Source organism: Leucopleurus acutus (genome assembly GCF_964270905.1).
Source record: "Leucopleurus acutus genome assembly, chromosome: 1".
NCBI classification, from domain to species: domain Eukaryota; kingdom Metazoa; phylum Chordata; class Mammalia; order Artiodactyla; family Delphinidae; genus Leucopleurus; species Leucopleurus acutus.
The window spans coordinates 187,493,580-187,512,102 of record NC_139142.1 but is presented as its reverse complement, the minus strand read 5'-3'; the positions used below and the strand labels follow the sequence as shown (position 1 = coordinate 187,512,102).

The following is an 18,523-nucleotide window of genomic DNA, read 5'->3' as shown; positions in this document are numbered from 1 at the left end:
TCACAATCCTCTTATGCTCCTTTAACATGGCCTTCAGTGCAGTAATTTCCACCAGGGCTTGGAAGAATGAGAGTAAAGTTATGATGGTACTCTCCTGGAGAGCCCCATGGTGTCCACTAGCACTTCTGGAGGCACATTAGCCTGGCTGGTGATGTGCCCTGTGGGACCCTTTGACTCTTGCAAATGATCCAGCAGTATGCCCTGAAAGAGTCTCACTAGCACCTCTCAAAGTGCTCCTTCCAGAAAGGAATTTTTTACTTTATTGACTACTTTGTTCTCTATGCCAATCTGTCAGAGAAAGCTGCCTGTTTTGACTTGGTCAATTAAGATAGCAAGCCAAACTGAAAGTAACAATTAAGATTTTATGTACTTCCTATAATAGTATAAGCAAGAGTCTAAACAGGAAAGGGCCCCAGCTCCACCAGTGTTTCATTTTCCCCATGGAACCAAACCAGGCAAGGGTCAGATGTCAGTGCGGATGGGAGTACGGGTTGGCGGAAGATTATCTCATATCTGAAGGAGCCCCAAATGAAAGGCTCTTGCCCTTTTATGACCTCAGGAACCTTGTGGATATTGATGTAGGATGGCTAGGAGTGTAAAGTCTTGAATACTGTGTAGTAACTGAGGAAAGTATCTTTAGGTTCCCCCAGTGAAGTGGTCTACACAGAGGCACCTGAAAAGTGCAGTGTATCAGCTGACCCCTCCCCCTTTCACAAGGCGGCCTCTGATGGAGGCACCTGTATAGGAATCCAGAACGCATAAGAGCATGGTATGGATGGATGGGCCTTAGTCCTCCACTGTAACTACCTCCAGTGTCTAAAGTTCACTGGGTATGCATCAAATTTGGTGTGGGGTGAGAAGCATTCCCCCATGAGAACTTTCAGGTAGAGACCTTGTAATTGTCTGTGGTTGGACCTGCAAAATCAAGCAGGATTTTGGCCTGGAGTTGAACTCCTGTATATACATATGTATACATATATATGCACATATATATACAGATATTCATACACACACCTACACTGAGTGTCCTTTGTGTTTGTTGTGGTAGAGATAGAAATAAGCTTGGCTCTTTGGAGTGCTTGAAAAAAGCTTGGCCTCCTTTGTATCTTGGTGGGGGATGGAGAAGGAAAACTTAGTTTCCTTGGAGCTTGGAGTGACAGTGTACCCCTTTCCACTTTGCCCCCAGGGATTTCAGTTGCGTATTAGATCTTTATACCTTGTTTACATTAATGACCCAGCTGTGCTGTCACATGTGGGTCATCATAGAATCCAGTCTCTGTTGGGTAGTACTCTTATCTGGTTCCAGTGGAGGATGTCATCAATATAGTGGAAGTTTTAGTACTCGATCTTGGAGCAGGGCTTTTTCTAGGTCATGGGCTTGTGGAAGGACATTAAAGGTATGTTGTAACCCATTGCACATAAGGTAAACTGATCCTGGCCATTTGTGAGAACAGGAATGTTAAAAAGGGCACTTGTGATATCAGTTGCTGCATACTTACGTGACTCACCTTGAGCAGTAAACTTCTGTGAAGGTCACAGGACCATGTGATGCCAGTGTCTGGAGCTGTACTATGGCATTGAGCCAGCGGTAATCAATTGAGTCTCTAGGCACCCAAGGCCTTACACACAGAGCGAAAGGGCTTATGAATGGAGAAATAACCTCATGGAGAACTTTTGTTTCATTAAGTTCAGCAATAAGGGCAATGAGTTGTTTTTGGTTGGTAAAGGTGCTAGGCACTGGTTTTCCACATGCCCCCCTAAAATGGCCCTAAAATGCAGTAGTTCCTATCAGGCCTTAGGGGTGAGATGCACATAGAAAATACATCTAAACCAGTAATACATTCAGTTATGGAAGCCATAACAATGGAGATTTTTAGTGGTGTGTAGGGACATGCCTATAGTTGGATTTGGATAAAGATCCCATTTGGTGAGCTCAGACCAAAAACCAGTGAGCATTATCTGTTTTCTCCTCATCGTAGTGTCCGTGGTTATAGAGATCTTAGTCATATGTGCATCAGTGTCCAAAAGGCCCAGATACGCAATTCACACCTATCTCTCCATTGAACCTTAGCACATATCCTCATATCACAACTGGGGAGATAAGAATCTTAGCGTAACCTTAATTCTTATTTATATAGAAAACGGAGAGGTTGGATAAAAGTAATGGCAGGGGGGTTGTGTCTCAGGTTCATCTCAAGATTCACTGGGAAATGCAGAGGGAAGAGCACTAGTGTTAGTCATAGGTGTCATCATCATTTGGACTTTAGAGTGTCTGTGTGTTGGGTCACCTGTGAATTCCTTGGTGGAGAGTCCATCAGTGTTCTCTGTGAGTTCCCGTTGTTGAGTAACTAGACCCAGAGATTTCCTTGGGAAACCACTTAAACAGGTCATCCATAAATGGGTTCCTGATTACCATTTTTAGGTCACTTTCTTCACTGGCCAGATGATATCTATCTGTTGCTGGTTCTTCCTTTCCCTGAAATTTGTCAGTGAAGATCTGGATTGTCTTGTAAACCAATTGACATCACCTTATAAGGAGGTTTAATTGAACTAGGAAAACAGCACATATGGCACAAATGACACTGGAAATCTGAGTGGTTACCAGTCTCATTGTCTCCTGTTCTTGCTGCTCGTTGTTGAACCAAAGGACCATCAGGGTGGCTTATCAGGCACCTTCCAGATGGTTATACGGGTAGTTAAAACACCTTTTTTCAGTGTCAGGAAACTCATCATAAGTGGGCCAAACCTGAGAAAGGAGCTGGGGAAGGAGAGGGAATCAAGTGTTCACATCATTGCCCTCCCCACTTCCTTGGGCAGAGTGGCTGCTGTCAAAGCACTCTGAAAGAGGGAGTCTGTTGTGACACATCTCTTTACCAAGTTTCACAAATTACCTCCTTTTTTTTACTGGGGTATAGTTGTTTTACAATGTTGTGTTAGTTTCTACTGTACAGCGAAGTGAAGTAGAGTTCCCTGTGCTATACAGCAGGTTCTCATTAGTTATCTATTTTATACATATTAGTGTATATATGTCAATCCCAATCTCCCAATTCAGCCCACCCCCCATTTCCCCCCTTGGTGTCCATACATTTGTTCTCTGCATCTGTGACTCTATTTCTGCCTTGCAAACAGGTTCATCTGTACCGTTTTTCTAGATTCCACATATATGCCTTAATATACGGTATTTGTTTTTCTCTTTCTGACTTACTTCACTCTGCATGACAGTCTCTAGGTCCATCCACATCTCTACAAATGACCCAATTTTGTTCCCTTTTATGGCTGAGTAATATTCCATTGTATATATGTACCATGTCTTTATCCATTCTTCTGTCTGTCAATAGACTTTTCTCCAAAGAAGACATACAGATGGCCAAGAGGCACATGAAAAGATGCTCAACATCACTAATTATTAGAGAAATTCAAATCAAAACTACAATGAGGTATCACCTCACACCGGTTAGAATGGGCATCATCAGAAAATCTGCAAACAGTAAATGCTGGAGAGGGGGTGGAGAAAAGAGAACCCTCTTGCACTGTTGGTGGAAATGTAAATTGATCCAGCCACTATGGAGAACAGTATGGATGTTTCTCAAAAAACTAAAAATAGAACTACCATATGACCCAGCAATCCCACTACTGAGCATATACCCAGAGAAAAATGGTAATTCAAAAAGACACATGCATGCCAATGTTCATTGCAACACTATTTACAGTAGTCAGGTCATGGAAGCAACAAATAACCTCCTTAATGATAGAGGAGAAGTACCCCAGTCTAACTGGTCTCCTCAAGTCACTGGCAAAGCAATCTTTTTTTTTTTTTTTTTTTGCGGTGCACCGGCCTCTCACTGTTGTGGCCTCTCCCATTGCGGAGCACAGGCTCCGGACGCGCAGGCCCAGCAGCCATGGCTCACGGGCCCAGCTGCTCCGTGGCATGTGGGATCTTCCCGGACCGGGGCACAAACCCGTGTCCCCTGCATCGGCAGGTGGACTCTGAACCACTGCGCCATCAGGGAAGCCCTGGCAAAGCAATCTTGAGAGCTTTACATTCTTTTTCATTAAAAATGAGTCTCAAAAAATCACTGCATTATAGGCTGTATTATCAATGCCAGGGACAGACTTAGCACTAACAGTAGTAATTCAGTGAGCATGGTCTTCAGTGTCTTTGGTAACAAACTATTTTGTTTTCTGGTTTATCTTTCTTATGTTTCATTTTGTAAAGGTAACTCTCTCTCTATTTTTTTTGTTTTCTTTTTGTTCTTTCCTAAAAGATAATATACTATTCTATCAGTTTTTTATTTCATTTAACATTATATACTAGACATTCCGCCATGTTAGTTTATGGGATCTTTTTCATTCCTTTTACAGTTGTATGTACAGTTGTTTGGACCATACTGTACAGCATAGTTGATATTACCATAGTTTATAGTATATACCTTGGTTTATGGAACCAGTCTCCTACATTTCCACATGTAAGTGGTTCTGAGTATTTTACAATTGCAGATATGCTGTAATGAATAATCTTGTGCATATACCTTTTTGTGGTTTGGTTTATGACTGTGTTTTAACCTAAAGTGTTAAGAAAACTGGAGACCAAACTGGAACATATTTGAAACCTATGAATATTAATGAAATGATGAGACAGTTTCAGTACACATCCATTAAAACTCTTCTCACCATTTTCATATCAATCCAGCGTTATAGTAATTTACATATAACTTTTGAAATGTGAGAAAATGCTGAGGTACACTTGTCAGTAACTTGAAAGTATAGGATCAAACAGTGTATCTGTTTTTCCTTTTATTGGACTAAATGCCTCTCTTTGTGTAGCTCATCGTAAAGTACCAGATGAAAATCCTGTGCTTGAGCATGGAGACTCAATGTCAGAAACTCAACTGGAAGTAAAGAAACAAAGACCTTCTAAAGGAGAAAGACTCAATGGTAAGTATAATAATTATAGATAACTTTATTTTAAATTAAACTTATCAGAAGATTATTTTTCTTTAGTTCATGAACATGTATTTTATAGAAATCTTATACCTTGACTTAGAGTGTGAACACCCTAAGATAACTAGAGAACAAAGGCAAAATTATTCGTACCCTTTGGTTGGTATTTCTGATCCCTTGGTCGTAGGTCAGCCACTCAGCATCTACCAAGACCCTATAACAGGTCAGTAAATGTCTCTTAAAGGGTGTTTACCTTTCAGCTGACTCCTAGAGATATGGGTTTGAAAGCCCAAAGGGGTGCCTCAAGACCCCTGTGTCAGCGGTCTTCTGCCACAGCCTCCAACTGGTAAACAGAAATGTTGCTGAGTTCTGTAACTCAAAGAGCAAATGGCGGGGGGTGGGTGGGGAAGGGCAGCCTGGTGGCCTGTCTGAGGATCTCCACGTCATCCTCTTGGTCGTGACCCCACTGAAAGGAAGAGACCTTTCTAGTTACTCCATAGGTAGGTGCCATCACGGACCATACATGGGGAATGTGACAGTGTAAGTTGCTTAATTGTCCCACCAGTTGCTAGGTCTTCATTTCATTTGTGGAAGTACAGAGGACCAACGCTTGGCACACTTCTCTGGAATGAGATATCATGACCCTTACAGATCATGCTCAGGAATTTTATTAGGGTGCCAGATTACTACCTTTTCTATAATAATGACCCCACTGAGTTGCTATATGTGGGTCTGTGAGGCATCCAGTCTTTGTTTAATAGTACCCATGTTGGGCCCTAAGACTATGTCATCAATAGAGTAGAAGTCTGTTGCACCCTCTGAGAGTGGGATGTTTCCATATCATCACTTTTGTGTTGATGACATATTTGGAGAATTTTGGTAGCCTTGTGGGAGTATGGTTGTGGTGTATGGTGGACCAACCCGCAACAAGGTATACTGATCATGATCATCCACAATAGAGGGAGGCTGAAAATGGCTTTAGTTATATCAACTGCTGCATACCAAGTTCCCTCAACTTCAGACAATAGCCTGTATCACAGTCACAATGTCAGATACCATAGGTGTAAGGCTACACTATGACACTGAGCTGTGTATGTCAAATGAGTCTCTGTGCATCTGAAGCTGTGGGCACAAGTTGACTGAGTTATTGAATAGTTAAATAGTCTCATGGAAAACTTTCACTCCATGAAGCAGTCATTTTTCTTCCCCAGGTAGGTATTTGGGGAGAAAAAAGCACTAGGCACTGGTAATTGGATAGGTTCACAGTCTAACACATGCCAACTAAAATGGCCCTAACTGCAGCAATTCCTGTTAGGAGTTAATACAAAGCAGGGATTCACATTGACAATTCATTTATAGTAATGATAACGTATATTAATGGGGCCATAGCAATGGAAATTTATAGTGATCTAAAGGGAAACACCCATCGTTGGATCTGGATAAGGATCCCCATTGGTAATGGCCTCAGACCCAATGACCCAGGACCCTTACCCAGATCCCTCACCCTTACCCAGTGAACATAATGTGTTTCTCCATCATGCTGGTGTCAGGAGTTGAGATCACAGTCACATAGCCCCAGTATCCAAAAAACCCAAGAAATGCAGTTCTTTCCTACCTCCCCATTAAACTCTGACCTTAGCATAGGTCCTCATGTTCCTACTGAGGACAAAGGGACTTGGTCTAACTCATAGTCTTGTTCATTTTTGAAAGCAGAGTGTTCTTGAAAAAGGTTGGTGGGCTCTCAGTCTCATGTCAAAATTCAATGGAAAGACCTGAGCAATAGCACTTGTATTAGTCATAGGGGTCATCCCCGCGTGGACCCCAATTCAGCTTCCTTTCAGGCATCCCTTGGCCCACTACCAGGCCATGAGTTCCTTGGTAGTGAGCCCATCAGCCTACCTCTTTGACACCTCGTTATTGGATATTCACCCATAGATCTCTTATAGAGATCTAGGTCTAGATTGTCCAGGAGCAGGTTATTGATTACCATTTTCACATTGCTTTTACTGTTGGTCAGTCACTGCTACCTTGGCAGTAGGTGCTATTCCATGTCCAACAGTTTGGCAGTTAATATCTAAATTGTCTAGTGCCAAATGACCTGACCTTATGAGGAGGCTTACTTGAGCTTGATACCTATCTAGCAAGGGTGGCATGAATGAATCAAGAAATTTGAGTCTGGTTAAGAATCTCACTCTCCTCACTCTATCAGTGTAGACCCTGGGACCACCAGCGCAGCACAGAGGGACACGGTCACTTCTGCAGTGGTGATCCAAACATGTTTTTCAGTGGTATAGAACTCATCACAGATTGGTCATCCTGTCAGAGCCAAAATAGTATCCAGATGAGGAAGGAGAGAGTCTCAGATGCTTGCTTTTTTTATCCCCCACTTTTCTTCCACCTCCTCAGCCAATATGACTGCTGTCAAGACTCTCTAAAGAAGGTGTTTTGTAGTGACAGGCCCAACAGTGTGTGTGACCTTCTCCTTCACCAAGTTTAACAAGATTAATCCCTTTAATATGGAGGCAAACTACCAGATTTCTAAGATTTCTTTTGCTACTGGGTCATACAGGGTCTCCCACAACTTTAGATCCCATCACTGGTGGACCATAAGCAGTAGGCACAAATTGCTTCCCTAGCTTTCTCAGAGTCCCTCTGGTGAATCTCTAATTTGATTGACCCAGGAGGTGTCTCAGCCAGTGAATCGAGGTCTAAAGAGAAGAAACTTTGCTCCCCCCTCAGAACTGAAAAGCCTATAAAAATAAAATAGCACTCTCCTAGAGCACCCTGTGTGGTCTGCTAGCCCTGTCCAAAGCACATTGGCCTGGCTGCCCCAGGGGGCTCTCAGACTTCTGGCTAATGATACCCTCTGGCTAATGGTACCCTCTCCCCCATCACTCCAGAAATGTCCCACTGATTTACTGAGCACATCCCAAAGTGTGCCTTCCCAAAAGGCATTGAGCTTCACTTACCCTGCTTGCTGCTCCAATCTGTCTGAGAGAGAAACGCCAGTTTTTGAGTTGGTCAATTAAAATAACAAACCAAACTAAAAGTAACAAACCTTTGTTCACTTACCTCAATAGTTCAAGCAGTAAAGGACCCCAGCTCTAGCAATGTTCTATTTTCCCACTTGAAACAGCAGTGGGTGAGGGTTAGATGTATCAGTGCAAACTGGTATGAGATGTAGGAGAGGATCATCTCACAGCTGAAGGAGCACCAGACAAAAGGCTCTTGCTATTTTATGGGTCCTACGCCTTCAAAAGGTAGTGGTGGGAGGAATGGGAGTAGAAACATCCTGAATACTGAATCATAACTGAGAAAAGTTTCTTCAAGCCCCGCCCACCCCCCATAAGGTAGTCTAGGCAGTAGCAGTGCCCAAACAATACAGTGTCCCAGTCAAGTCCCACCTCCCGCCTCCATTTGACGGTGACTGGGCTAAGAATGCAGTGTACTTGAGAGAGTGATGGGGGTGGAAGGGCTGTGTCCCTGACTGCAACCACCTCCAGTGCCTGCAGTGCACTGGCTATGCATCAAGTCTCTGTGGGTTGAGAAACTTCTTTTCCCCATGGTAACTGCCAGGTAATGCCTTTATAATTGTCTGTGATTGTGCCTGAAAGATCACACATGAGATCCAGCCTGGCGTCAGGTTTCTTAAGTATATTACACTTTTATATATGTACTTGTACATACATATGTAGTTATACACATATATTAGCCTGTATACCTACACGTGTGTATATAAACCTGCATAGACATATTTAGAATTCATGATAAATCTTGGAAACCTTCAATTCTACTTCATTCCCTCAGGGCTTGTTCTGCCTACTTCCATTTCATGTGTGCATGTCCTTTCTTCCACTTCGTGAATACTCTCTCTGACTAATATAACACATTTACTCATTTGGTCCATCTTGTTATGCCTATAAAATTATTTTGGAATTTCTTCACCTATAGGTATGGAAAAACAATCCTCCTGAAAATATTTTGTCATGTGTTTACAGTCTCTCCACACTTCTGCCCGTGAATGAGGGTATATGTCAAATATTGTATTGATGAGTTACTTGCATTAGTACTTTTTTTCTTTCAGTAGGTTCATTTCTTTAAGTTTGCTTTCAGTTTTAGTTCCTCTTTTGTTATTTAATTTTATTTTTGAAACATGTGGAACCTGACCCTGCTTCCAAAAGTAAAAACTATACAAAAAGGTATACTTAGAGGAGTAGCATTTCTTCTTCAGTTCTCTCCCTTTTACCGTATGGGTAACCAACTACATTGTTTTCTATCTCACTTGTTTTTCATTTTGTAAAGGTAAGTATCTCACTAATTCTCTCCCCCTCTCTCTCTCTGTCTCTCTCTGTCTCTTATTTCCTTATTTTCCCTTCTTCCTTACCTAGAAGGTACCACACAACTTTTCACCTTTGTGTTTTTTTTTCCACTGATATTATCTTCTTGAAATCCCTCCAAGTCAGTTTATAGAGGTTCATTTGATTCCTTTTACATCTCTACATACAACAGTTTGTACCATGTTATTTACCATAATTTACCAAGTTTATAGTATATGTATTAGCTTGTTTATCTAGTTTCCCATGCATGAACATTTATATGCAATTACGAATAATGCTGTAATTAGCAAATTGTACACTTGCATTTTGTTGATTGGTCTATGAAGTCTATGTGATCTGTAAAATATAAATAACCTAAGAGAAATAGAGACAAATATAAACTATGTATAATGCCTGGAAATGTTTATGAGATAATGAGAAAGAGTCAAAACACATCTATTTATTAAACTCCTCTCACAGTCTTATCAGATCTAGCATTATGGTGACTTCACTATAACTTCAGAAAAGTGAGAATGTTGCTGTATTCTTATTATAAATTTGATATATAGGGATTTATAATAGTTGTATTTTTCTATTCAGTGGACTAAGTATATCTCTTATGTAGCTTATGATAAAGCATCAGATGAAAATCTTATATGTGAGCATCAAGAACCAATGTCAAAAACCCAAATGCAAATAAAGAAACAAAGAGAGAAAAGACACAGTCAGTATACTAACTACAGATAACTTTAAGTTATTTAAAATTAATTACAGCTAAAGATCTTCTTTGGTTCATAAATCTGTATTTTAATATATATTTTGGAGAAATTTTATACTTTAACCTAAAGTATAAATACCCTAAGATAACTAGAGGATAAAAGCTAAAGTTATGAAACTTTTGGTCAGTATTTCTGATTGTAATATTTTTCATAGTCATGGTTCATGCACTCAATATCCACTAAACCAATAATAGGCACATAATTGTCTTTCAAAATGTGTGTACCTTTCACCCTACTACAGGAAGTTAGGCATACAGAAGCCTAAATTAATCCACTATCTTGTGGAATTGCCTTCTTCCAAAGACTCTAAATGATGAACAGAGAAGTTGCTGAGAGCTGTATCTCAGTTCATTATCAGAGGGGCCAAGGAGAAGTGTGACCTGGGAGGCCTGTTGGATGGCCTCCAGACCATCCGCTTGAGATCCATTCAAATGTAGGTGCATTTTTGGAAACTTAATAGTTGGTTGCAGTCAGGATCCCACTGAGGGGAATGTAAGAGTGTCAGTAGCAGAATAGCTCCACAGATTTTTGGGACTTTTGTATTTGTTGTGAGTAAGAGGACAAATATTGGTGGTTATCTCCTCAAGATGATACGTATTGTGCTTTCCCACACAGTCCTTGTCCATGTCCCTGTTAATGACCCAGCTGTGTTGCTGAGTATGGATCAACATAGCATCAGTCCCTGTAGGGTAGTACACATGCCTGGGCCCACCAGGAGGATGCCACCAATATAGTGGGCAGCTAGTTGAGAGTGGGTCTTCTTCCTGCTCATGGCCTTGTGGGAAGGACATTAAAGGTGTGTTGCAATCCATTACACAAGAGGCAAACTGATCCTGATCATCTGTGTGGACAGGGATGCTGAGAAGGGCATTTGCAATGTGAATTACTTTATACCTGTTTCCCTCAGCTTGGGCAAGAGCCTCTATGGCAGTCACAGTATTCGGTAAGGCCAGTGTCCTGATCTGTACCATAGCATTAAGCTGCCTGTAATCCAGTCTGTAGGCATGTTAGGCCATATGCACAGGTTCACTCAATTATTGAATGGAGAGGTAATCTCACAGAGATGTTTGGCTTACCTAAACTCAGCAAAGAGGGCAGGCATTTGTTTTTCTTTGCTTAGTAGTTGTTTTTGGAGACGAATCTCTAGGCACTGGTAGTCTGGTAGGTTTACAGTCTTCCATATGCCCCACTAAAATGACCCTGAGTGCAGTAGTGCTCATCACGGCTTGGTGCTGATGTGAGTTGGAGTTCACATAGAAAATACACCTGTACTCGTTATATATTCAGTAGTGGGGGCCATAAAATAGAGGTATATAGTGTCCAAAGGCACTCCCCACCATGGCCAGGTGTAAGTATACGTCAAAAAGCATTAACTGTTTTCCTCTCATCCTGGCGTCACGATTGTGAAGGTAACAGTCATTGGTAAACTAGTAGCCAAATGGCCCAAGGTATGCAGTCTCCCCCCACTGCCCCTATGAACTCTGAGTTGGCATATATTCTTAGGTGCCAAAGGGGACATAGGGACTTGGCTAATCCCTAATTTTGTGTAATTTTATAAGCCAAGCATTCTGGGTAAAAATAGAGTTCTCCATTTCATCTTGAGACTGCTGGGAGGAGCAGAAGGAATAGCATGTGTATTAGTAATAAGTGTCATCACCATTTTGGTTCTCATGGGGCTGTGTGTTGGCCCCCATGGCTCAGTACCTGTCCACAGGATGCTTGGTAGAGTCCATCCATCCCTTCCTTGAGCCTCCACTGCTGGATAACTAGACAGTGTTTCCAGCAGCAGGGAACTCACCATGGGTGGGCGGAAATTTTCAGAAACCAAATGTCAGCCAGAAGAGGAAAGGGAGTGTCTTAGGTGTTTGTGTCTTTTCTTCCCCACCCCCTTCCTTGTCCTCCTTGGACAAAGTGCTCCGTGTCAGGGAACTCAGAACCAGGGGTTCTGTTGGGACACCACCAACAAGGTGCCACGGTCCTTCACGAAGTTAACAAGAGTAGCTCCTCCATGGTGGAGTCTCTGTAGTCTCCTCAGGTTGCTGGTCAAGTGAAACTGAGAAATCTGGAGCCTTTTTCATTAGACATGAGTTTCAAAACCTCACTGTATCACGGGCTATCCATCAGTACCAGAGACAGGCTAAGAGTTAATAGTAGTCACTGGGTACAACTCAGCCAGCACTTTCTGCAGTGACTTCTGTAACCCTCCAGGTTGTCTTTTGGTTTATATTTTCTCTGTTTCATCTTTTGAAGATAAGTTATCTTTGTCTTTTTTTCCCCCTTTTCTTCTTTCTTTCTTAAAAGTTAGCCTGTTAAAATTCTCTCTTTCAGGTTTTTTTCCTTCATTAAGCCTTACATCCTAGAAATGCTCCCAAGTCAGTTTGTCAGGATGTTTTTCATTTCCTCTTATACCTATTTGTACAGCTGTGTGCGCTACATTATATCCCATAGTTTATATTTTCATAGTTTACATACACTACTTTAGCTTACCAATTCGTTAGCTTGTACGCTTAAGTGGTTTTGAGTATTTTGCAATTACAGGTATGCTGCAATGAATAATCTTGAACATATCTATTTTCCTTGTTTGATCTATCAGTGTGTATTAACTGAAAACATCAGGAAAACTCAGAAAATGAGAGACTAATATAAAACATATTTAAAATTAGGAATATTAATGATATGAAAAAATACTTTCCACACACACTCATTAAGACTCATAGTTTTCACATCTGATCTCGCATTATGGTGATTTACTTATAACTTCATATAAATGGGAGAAAATACCACTGTTCTCTGCTTTAAATTTGAAATCTAGGGATCTCTTTTTTTATTTAATGGACTAAATCCTTCTCTTTATGTAGCTCAGGATGAAGTACCAGATGGAAATCGTATGCTTGAGCATCAAGATTCTGTGTCAAAATCAGAGATTCAAGTGAAGAAACAAAGCCCTCACAAAGGGGAAAGACATATTAGTAAGTACAAAAGCTACAGAAGACTTCAAGTGATTTTAAATTAAGCTCATTACAAGATGTTTTTATTTTGGTTCACGGATACGTATTTTTTGAGCATATGTTTTATAGAAATTTTACACTTTGACTAAAGTGTGAATACCATGAGATAACTAGAGAAAAACAGAAATATTGAACCCTTTGGTTGGAATTTCTGTTCTTAAGATTATTTTATGACCAGAAGATGAATGCCCCAAGGCCCAATAGCAGGTGAATAATTGTCTCTCCAAAGTAGTGTGCCTTTCAGCTGACTCCAGGTAATTATGGGTACAGAAGTGCAATGGATTCCTCTACGTGTCACAGCAGCCTTTTGCCATAGGCTCCAATGGCAAACAGATGTTTCTGAGATCTGTAAATCAAGCATCAGATGGGGGTCATGGGACCTGTTGGAGGGTCCTTAGGGCACCCTCTTGGTTGTGTCCTCACTGAAAGGAAGCAGCCTTTCTGGTAACCCCATAGATGGGTGTCATCAAGGGCTCCACATGGGCAAATGAGAGTGCAAGTGGTCAAAGAATGTCACTAATTGCTGGACCGCTTTTTATTTATTGGAGTTGATTAGCCCAAGTGTGGCAGTCTTATCCTCTGGAATGAGATGTCATGCCCCTTAGAGGACATGTCCAGGAATTTCACTAAGTTACCAGGTAACTAACTGTACCTTGTGTGTACTGATGGCCCAGCCAAGAGCTACTGGTGGGTTCACAGGGATCTAATCCTTGTTGGGGGTGTCCTTGTCTGGGCCCACTTGAATGAAAACTAGTCCTCCCTTTGAGAGCAGGCTGCTTAGACGTCATGAGCTGTGCCCTGATTATAGATATTTGAGCAATTTGGTGGCCATGTGAAGGACATTAGTAGGATATTGCAACTCCTTTCATATAAGGTTAAACTAATAACTGGGATCATTTATGTGGAGAGGGATGCAGCAAAGGGCATTTGATTTGCATATTGAGGTCCTTCAGTTTGGAAAACAGCCTGTATGACAGTTACAGTGTAGGTACCACCGGGTCTCACCGCTGTACTATAGCATTGACCTACCAAAATCAGTTGAGTCACATGTACTTGAGGCTGTGTGCAAAGATCAAGTTAGTTATTCAAATGGGAAATAGTCTCATGGAGAAATTTCTGTTTATTAAGCTCAGCAGTGAGAGCAGTTTATGTCTTTTTCTTCCCAGGAATTAGTTTAGGGAGACACAAGTGGGAGGCACTGTTTAGTCTGGAGGTTCTCAGTCTTCCACATGCCCCTCTAAAATGCCCCTAAATACAGCAGTTCCCATGAGGGAACTGAATTCGAGTGTGGGTGCACATAGAAGATACATCTACATCATTACACATTCAGTAGCGGGGACCATAAAAATGGAGTTTTGTGGTTGCCTGAAAGGATACACTCACAGTGTAGTGTTTGACCAAGGGTGTCCTTGGTGGTGGCCTCAGATGAAAAGCCAGAGAGCTTTATCTCTTTCCCCCAGCACCTGGTGTCAGAGGCTATGGAGATCATGGTCGCCTGTGCACCAGTAGCCTAAGGGCTCTAGAAATGCAGCAGTGCCCCACCCCACTTTGAATTCTGACCTTGGCATACATGCTCAGATCACCACCCGTGGCAGGAATATTGTGTGTATGTATGTGTGTGTGTATATATATTTTTATATATATATATACACACACACATACAACAGATATATATAGATAGGTAGATCAATAGATATTGCCTAGAAATGTTAGTGTTACACCTTCTTTAACAAATGCCCATTAAAAATATCCTCTCAAATTTTATGTCACGTCTGACATTATGGTAATTTACTTATAACTTTATCAAAATGAGAGAAAATTTTGCTGTATATATGTTATAAATTTGAAATCTAGAGATTGCATACTAGATATGTTTTTCCATGGAGGAACTAAATGCATCTCTTTATGTAGCTCATGATGACACACCAGACAAAAATCCTGTGCTTAAACATCAAGATTCAGTGTCAAAACTCCCCATGCAAGTACAAAAACAAATAACTTCCAGAGGAGGACAACACAGTAGTAAGTATAACAATTATAGGTACCTTTAAATGTTAAAAAAGTAATCACATCAGAACTTATTTCTTTAGTTCATGAATATGTATTTGAGCATATAATTTATAGGAATTTTACACTTTGATCTAAATGTGAATACCATAAAACAAGTAGAGAAGAAGAAACATTTAACATTTGGTTGGAATTTCTTGTTATAAAACTACTTCATGGCGGGACTTCTGCACTCAGTGTCCACCAAGATCCATAACTGGTCAGTAGTCTTTCAAAGGGTGTTTACTTTCAGTTAACGGTAGAAGATTATGAGTCCAAAGCCAGCTGGCACCTCTGATGTGTGGCAGTGTTCTTTTGCCACAGGCTCCAATTGGCAAACAGAGAGGTTGCTGAGACCCGCAACCTAAAAGGCGGTGGATTCAAGGGGGCAAGGAAAAGGGTTGCCTGTGTAGCCCGTTGGAGGGTCTCTAGGGTATCCTGTTGTCAGGCCCCACTCAGGGTAAAGGTCTTTTTGGTTACCTGATTGATGGGTGCTGTCATCAAGGTGGCCTTGTAGGGGAAGTTGTGAGTACCAGTATCTGAATACTCCCACAAGTCACTGGGCATCCTTTGTGTTTGTTGGGGCTGAGAACCTGAGCATGACTAAAACTAGGCAGTTATTGTCTCTGGACTGAGAGCTACTGTCCCTTCTCAGTTTATTCCCAGAAATTTCCCAGGATTCATAAGCCCTTGTGCCTTGTCCATAGTAATGTCCTAGACATGTTGCTACATGTGCGTCAAAATGGCATACAGTCCTGGTTGAGTAGTACCCTTTCCTCGACCCACTAGGAGGCATTCATTAATATATGGAAGGCTAGGGCTCCATCTGGAAGTGGGACTTCTTCCTGCTCATGGCCTTGTGGAAGGACATTAAAGGTGTATTGCAACGCATTACACCAAAGGCAAACTGATCCTGATCATCTGTGTGGACAGGGATGCTGAAAAGGGCATTTGCAATGTGAATTGCTTCATACCTATTTCCCTCAGCTTGGGCAAAAGCTATGTCAGTCACAGTGTCAGGTAATGCTATTGCCATAGCTGTACTACATCACTGAGCCTGATTTTTGCTTGAGTTTCCAGGTACCCAAGGCCTTTTGCAAAACTCAGATAATGAACCTTGGCTTCCTTAAGCACAGCAATGGGGGCAGTTTTGTTTGTTTGTTTTTGAATTCCTGAGGCAATTAATGCTGTTTTTGAGAGACAATACTGCTAGCAGGTAATAGTTTGGTAGGTTTACAGTCTTCCATATGCCCCACTAAAATGGTCTTAAATGCAATAATATCCTTTAGGCTTTAGAGTAAGTGTAATCCGGTATACATATCGATAATACATCTATAACAATAATCCATTCAGTAGTGGTGCCACAATAATGATATGTTACACCTGTAGTCAGGCTGGGTAAGGATCTTGGTGGTGTTGGCTTCAGACAGAAAATCAGAGAGCATTATCAATTTTCTCATTCTCATTCCAGGGGATTGGGGGTCACCATCAACTGTGGACCATTACCAAAGGCCCAAGAAATGCAATTCTCCCTCATGTGTACTCTGAACTTTGACCCTTGGCATAGGATCTCACTTCTTCACTCTGGACTTAGGAACATTGGACATTTCATAGTCTTGTTTAATCCAAAAAGTTTGGGTAAAAGTTGGTAAGGCTCTATGATTCATTTTAGAATTTGCTGGAAGAAGGAAAAGAAATAGCACTTCTGTTAGTCATAGGGGTCATTATTACCTGGCATACCCTATAGGGGTTGCCATTTGGCCCCTTAAGGTATGCTACTTGGCCATGAGTTCCTAAGTGGAGAACCCATTAATCTCTTCTTTTGAGCTCCCACTGTTTAAAAAACAGACCCAGAGGTATTGGGAGAGCACTACCCAAATTCTCCACTAGTGTGTTCCCAGTTACCATTTTCATGTCACCTTATGTGATGGTCTCTCTCTGTTATTTTGGCAGTAGTTACATTTTCCCTGCCCAGGAATTTGTCAGTTAAGTTCTGGATTATGTCACTAACAGACGGACCTGATGTTATGAGGAGCTTTAATTGAGCTTGATAACCAGCAGGAGTGGCACTAATGAACTTAGAGTCTTGTTAACAATCTCATCATCCACCACTGTCACTCTCTCATTGTAGAACCAAGGGACCACCAGTGTAGTCTGCAGGGCTGCTATCCTCTGGAAACTTGGTCTAAACATGTGTTTTAGTCATAGATAACCCATCTGGTGGGCCAAAGCTGTCACAGCCCAAATGGTTTCTAGCTGAGGAAGAAGGACTTGAGTGTTCCTCTTAGCCTCCTTGATCAAACTTTCTGCTGTCAGACACTCTTAAGGAGGTCCACCCACGAAGTGCCACTGATCCTCACTAACTTTAAGAAGAGCTAACACCAGTCCTTCTCAAACTCTTCCAAAATTGCAGAGGGAGAAACCCTCCCAAATTCATTCTACGAAGCCACCATCACCCTGATACCAAAACCAGAAAAAGGCATCACAAAAAAAGAAAATTATAGACCAGTATCACTGATGAACATAGATGCAAAAATCCTGAAAAAAATACTAGCAAACAGAATCCAACAGCACATTAAAAGGATCATACACCACGATCAAGTGGGATTTGTCCCAGGGATGCAAGGATTCTTCAATATACACAAATCAATCAGTGTGATACACCACATTAACAAATTAAGGAATAAAAACCATATGATCATCTCAATAGATGCAGAAAAAGCTTTTGACAAATTTCAACACCAATTTATGATAAAAATTCTCCATTAAATGGGCATAGAGGGAACCTACCTCAACATAATAAAGGCCATATATGACAAACCCACAGCAAGCATCATACTCAATGGTGAAAAACTGAAAGCATTTCCACTAAGATCAGGAACAAGACAGGGATGTCCACTCTAACCACTCTTGTTCAACTTAGTTTTGGAAGCCCTAGCCACAGCAATCAGAGAAGAAAAAGAAATAAAAGGAATACAAATTGGAAAAGAAGAAGTAAAACTGTCACTGTTTGCCAATGACATGATACTATACATAGACAATGCTGAAGATGCCACTAGAAAACTACTAGAACTAATCAATGAATTTGGTAAAGTTGCAGGATACAAAATTAATGAACAGAAATCTCTGGCATTCCTATACACCAACAATGAAAAATCAGAAAGAGAAATTAAGAAAACACTCCCATTTACCATTGCAACAAAAAGAATAAAATACCTAGGAATAAACCTGCCTAAGGAGGCAAAAGACTTGTATTCAGAAAACTGTAAAACACTGATGAAAGAAATCAAAGATGACATAAACAGATGGAGAGATATACCATGTTCTTGGGTTGGAAGAATCAGTGTTGTGAAAATGACTATACTGCCCAAAGCAATCTACAGGTTCAGTACACTCCCTATCAAACTACCAATGTCATTCTTCACAGAATTAG

General features: G+C 41.2%; 1 protein-coding gene across 18 annotated transcripts in view; it reads left to right on the top strand.

Moving 5' to 3' along the window:
- CCDC7 (coiled-coil domain containing 7) overlaps positions 1–18,523 on the top strand; it is a 288,810-nt gene that overhangs the window by 152,063 nt on the left and 118,224 nt on the right. For all 18 annotated transcript variants that reach the window (XM_082854543.1, XM_082854542.1, XM_082854544.1 and 15 more), the window contains 3 exons: positions 4,825–4,935; positions 12,895–13,005; positions 14,956–15,066. In XM_082854543.1, coding sequence (XP_082710669.1) covers positions 4,825–4,935; positions 12,895–13,005; positions 14,956–15,066 — 333 coding nt within the window. The remainder of the gene's footprint in view (positions 1–4,824; positions 4,936–12,894; positions 13,006–14,955; positions 15,067–18,523) is intronic.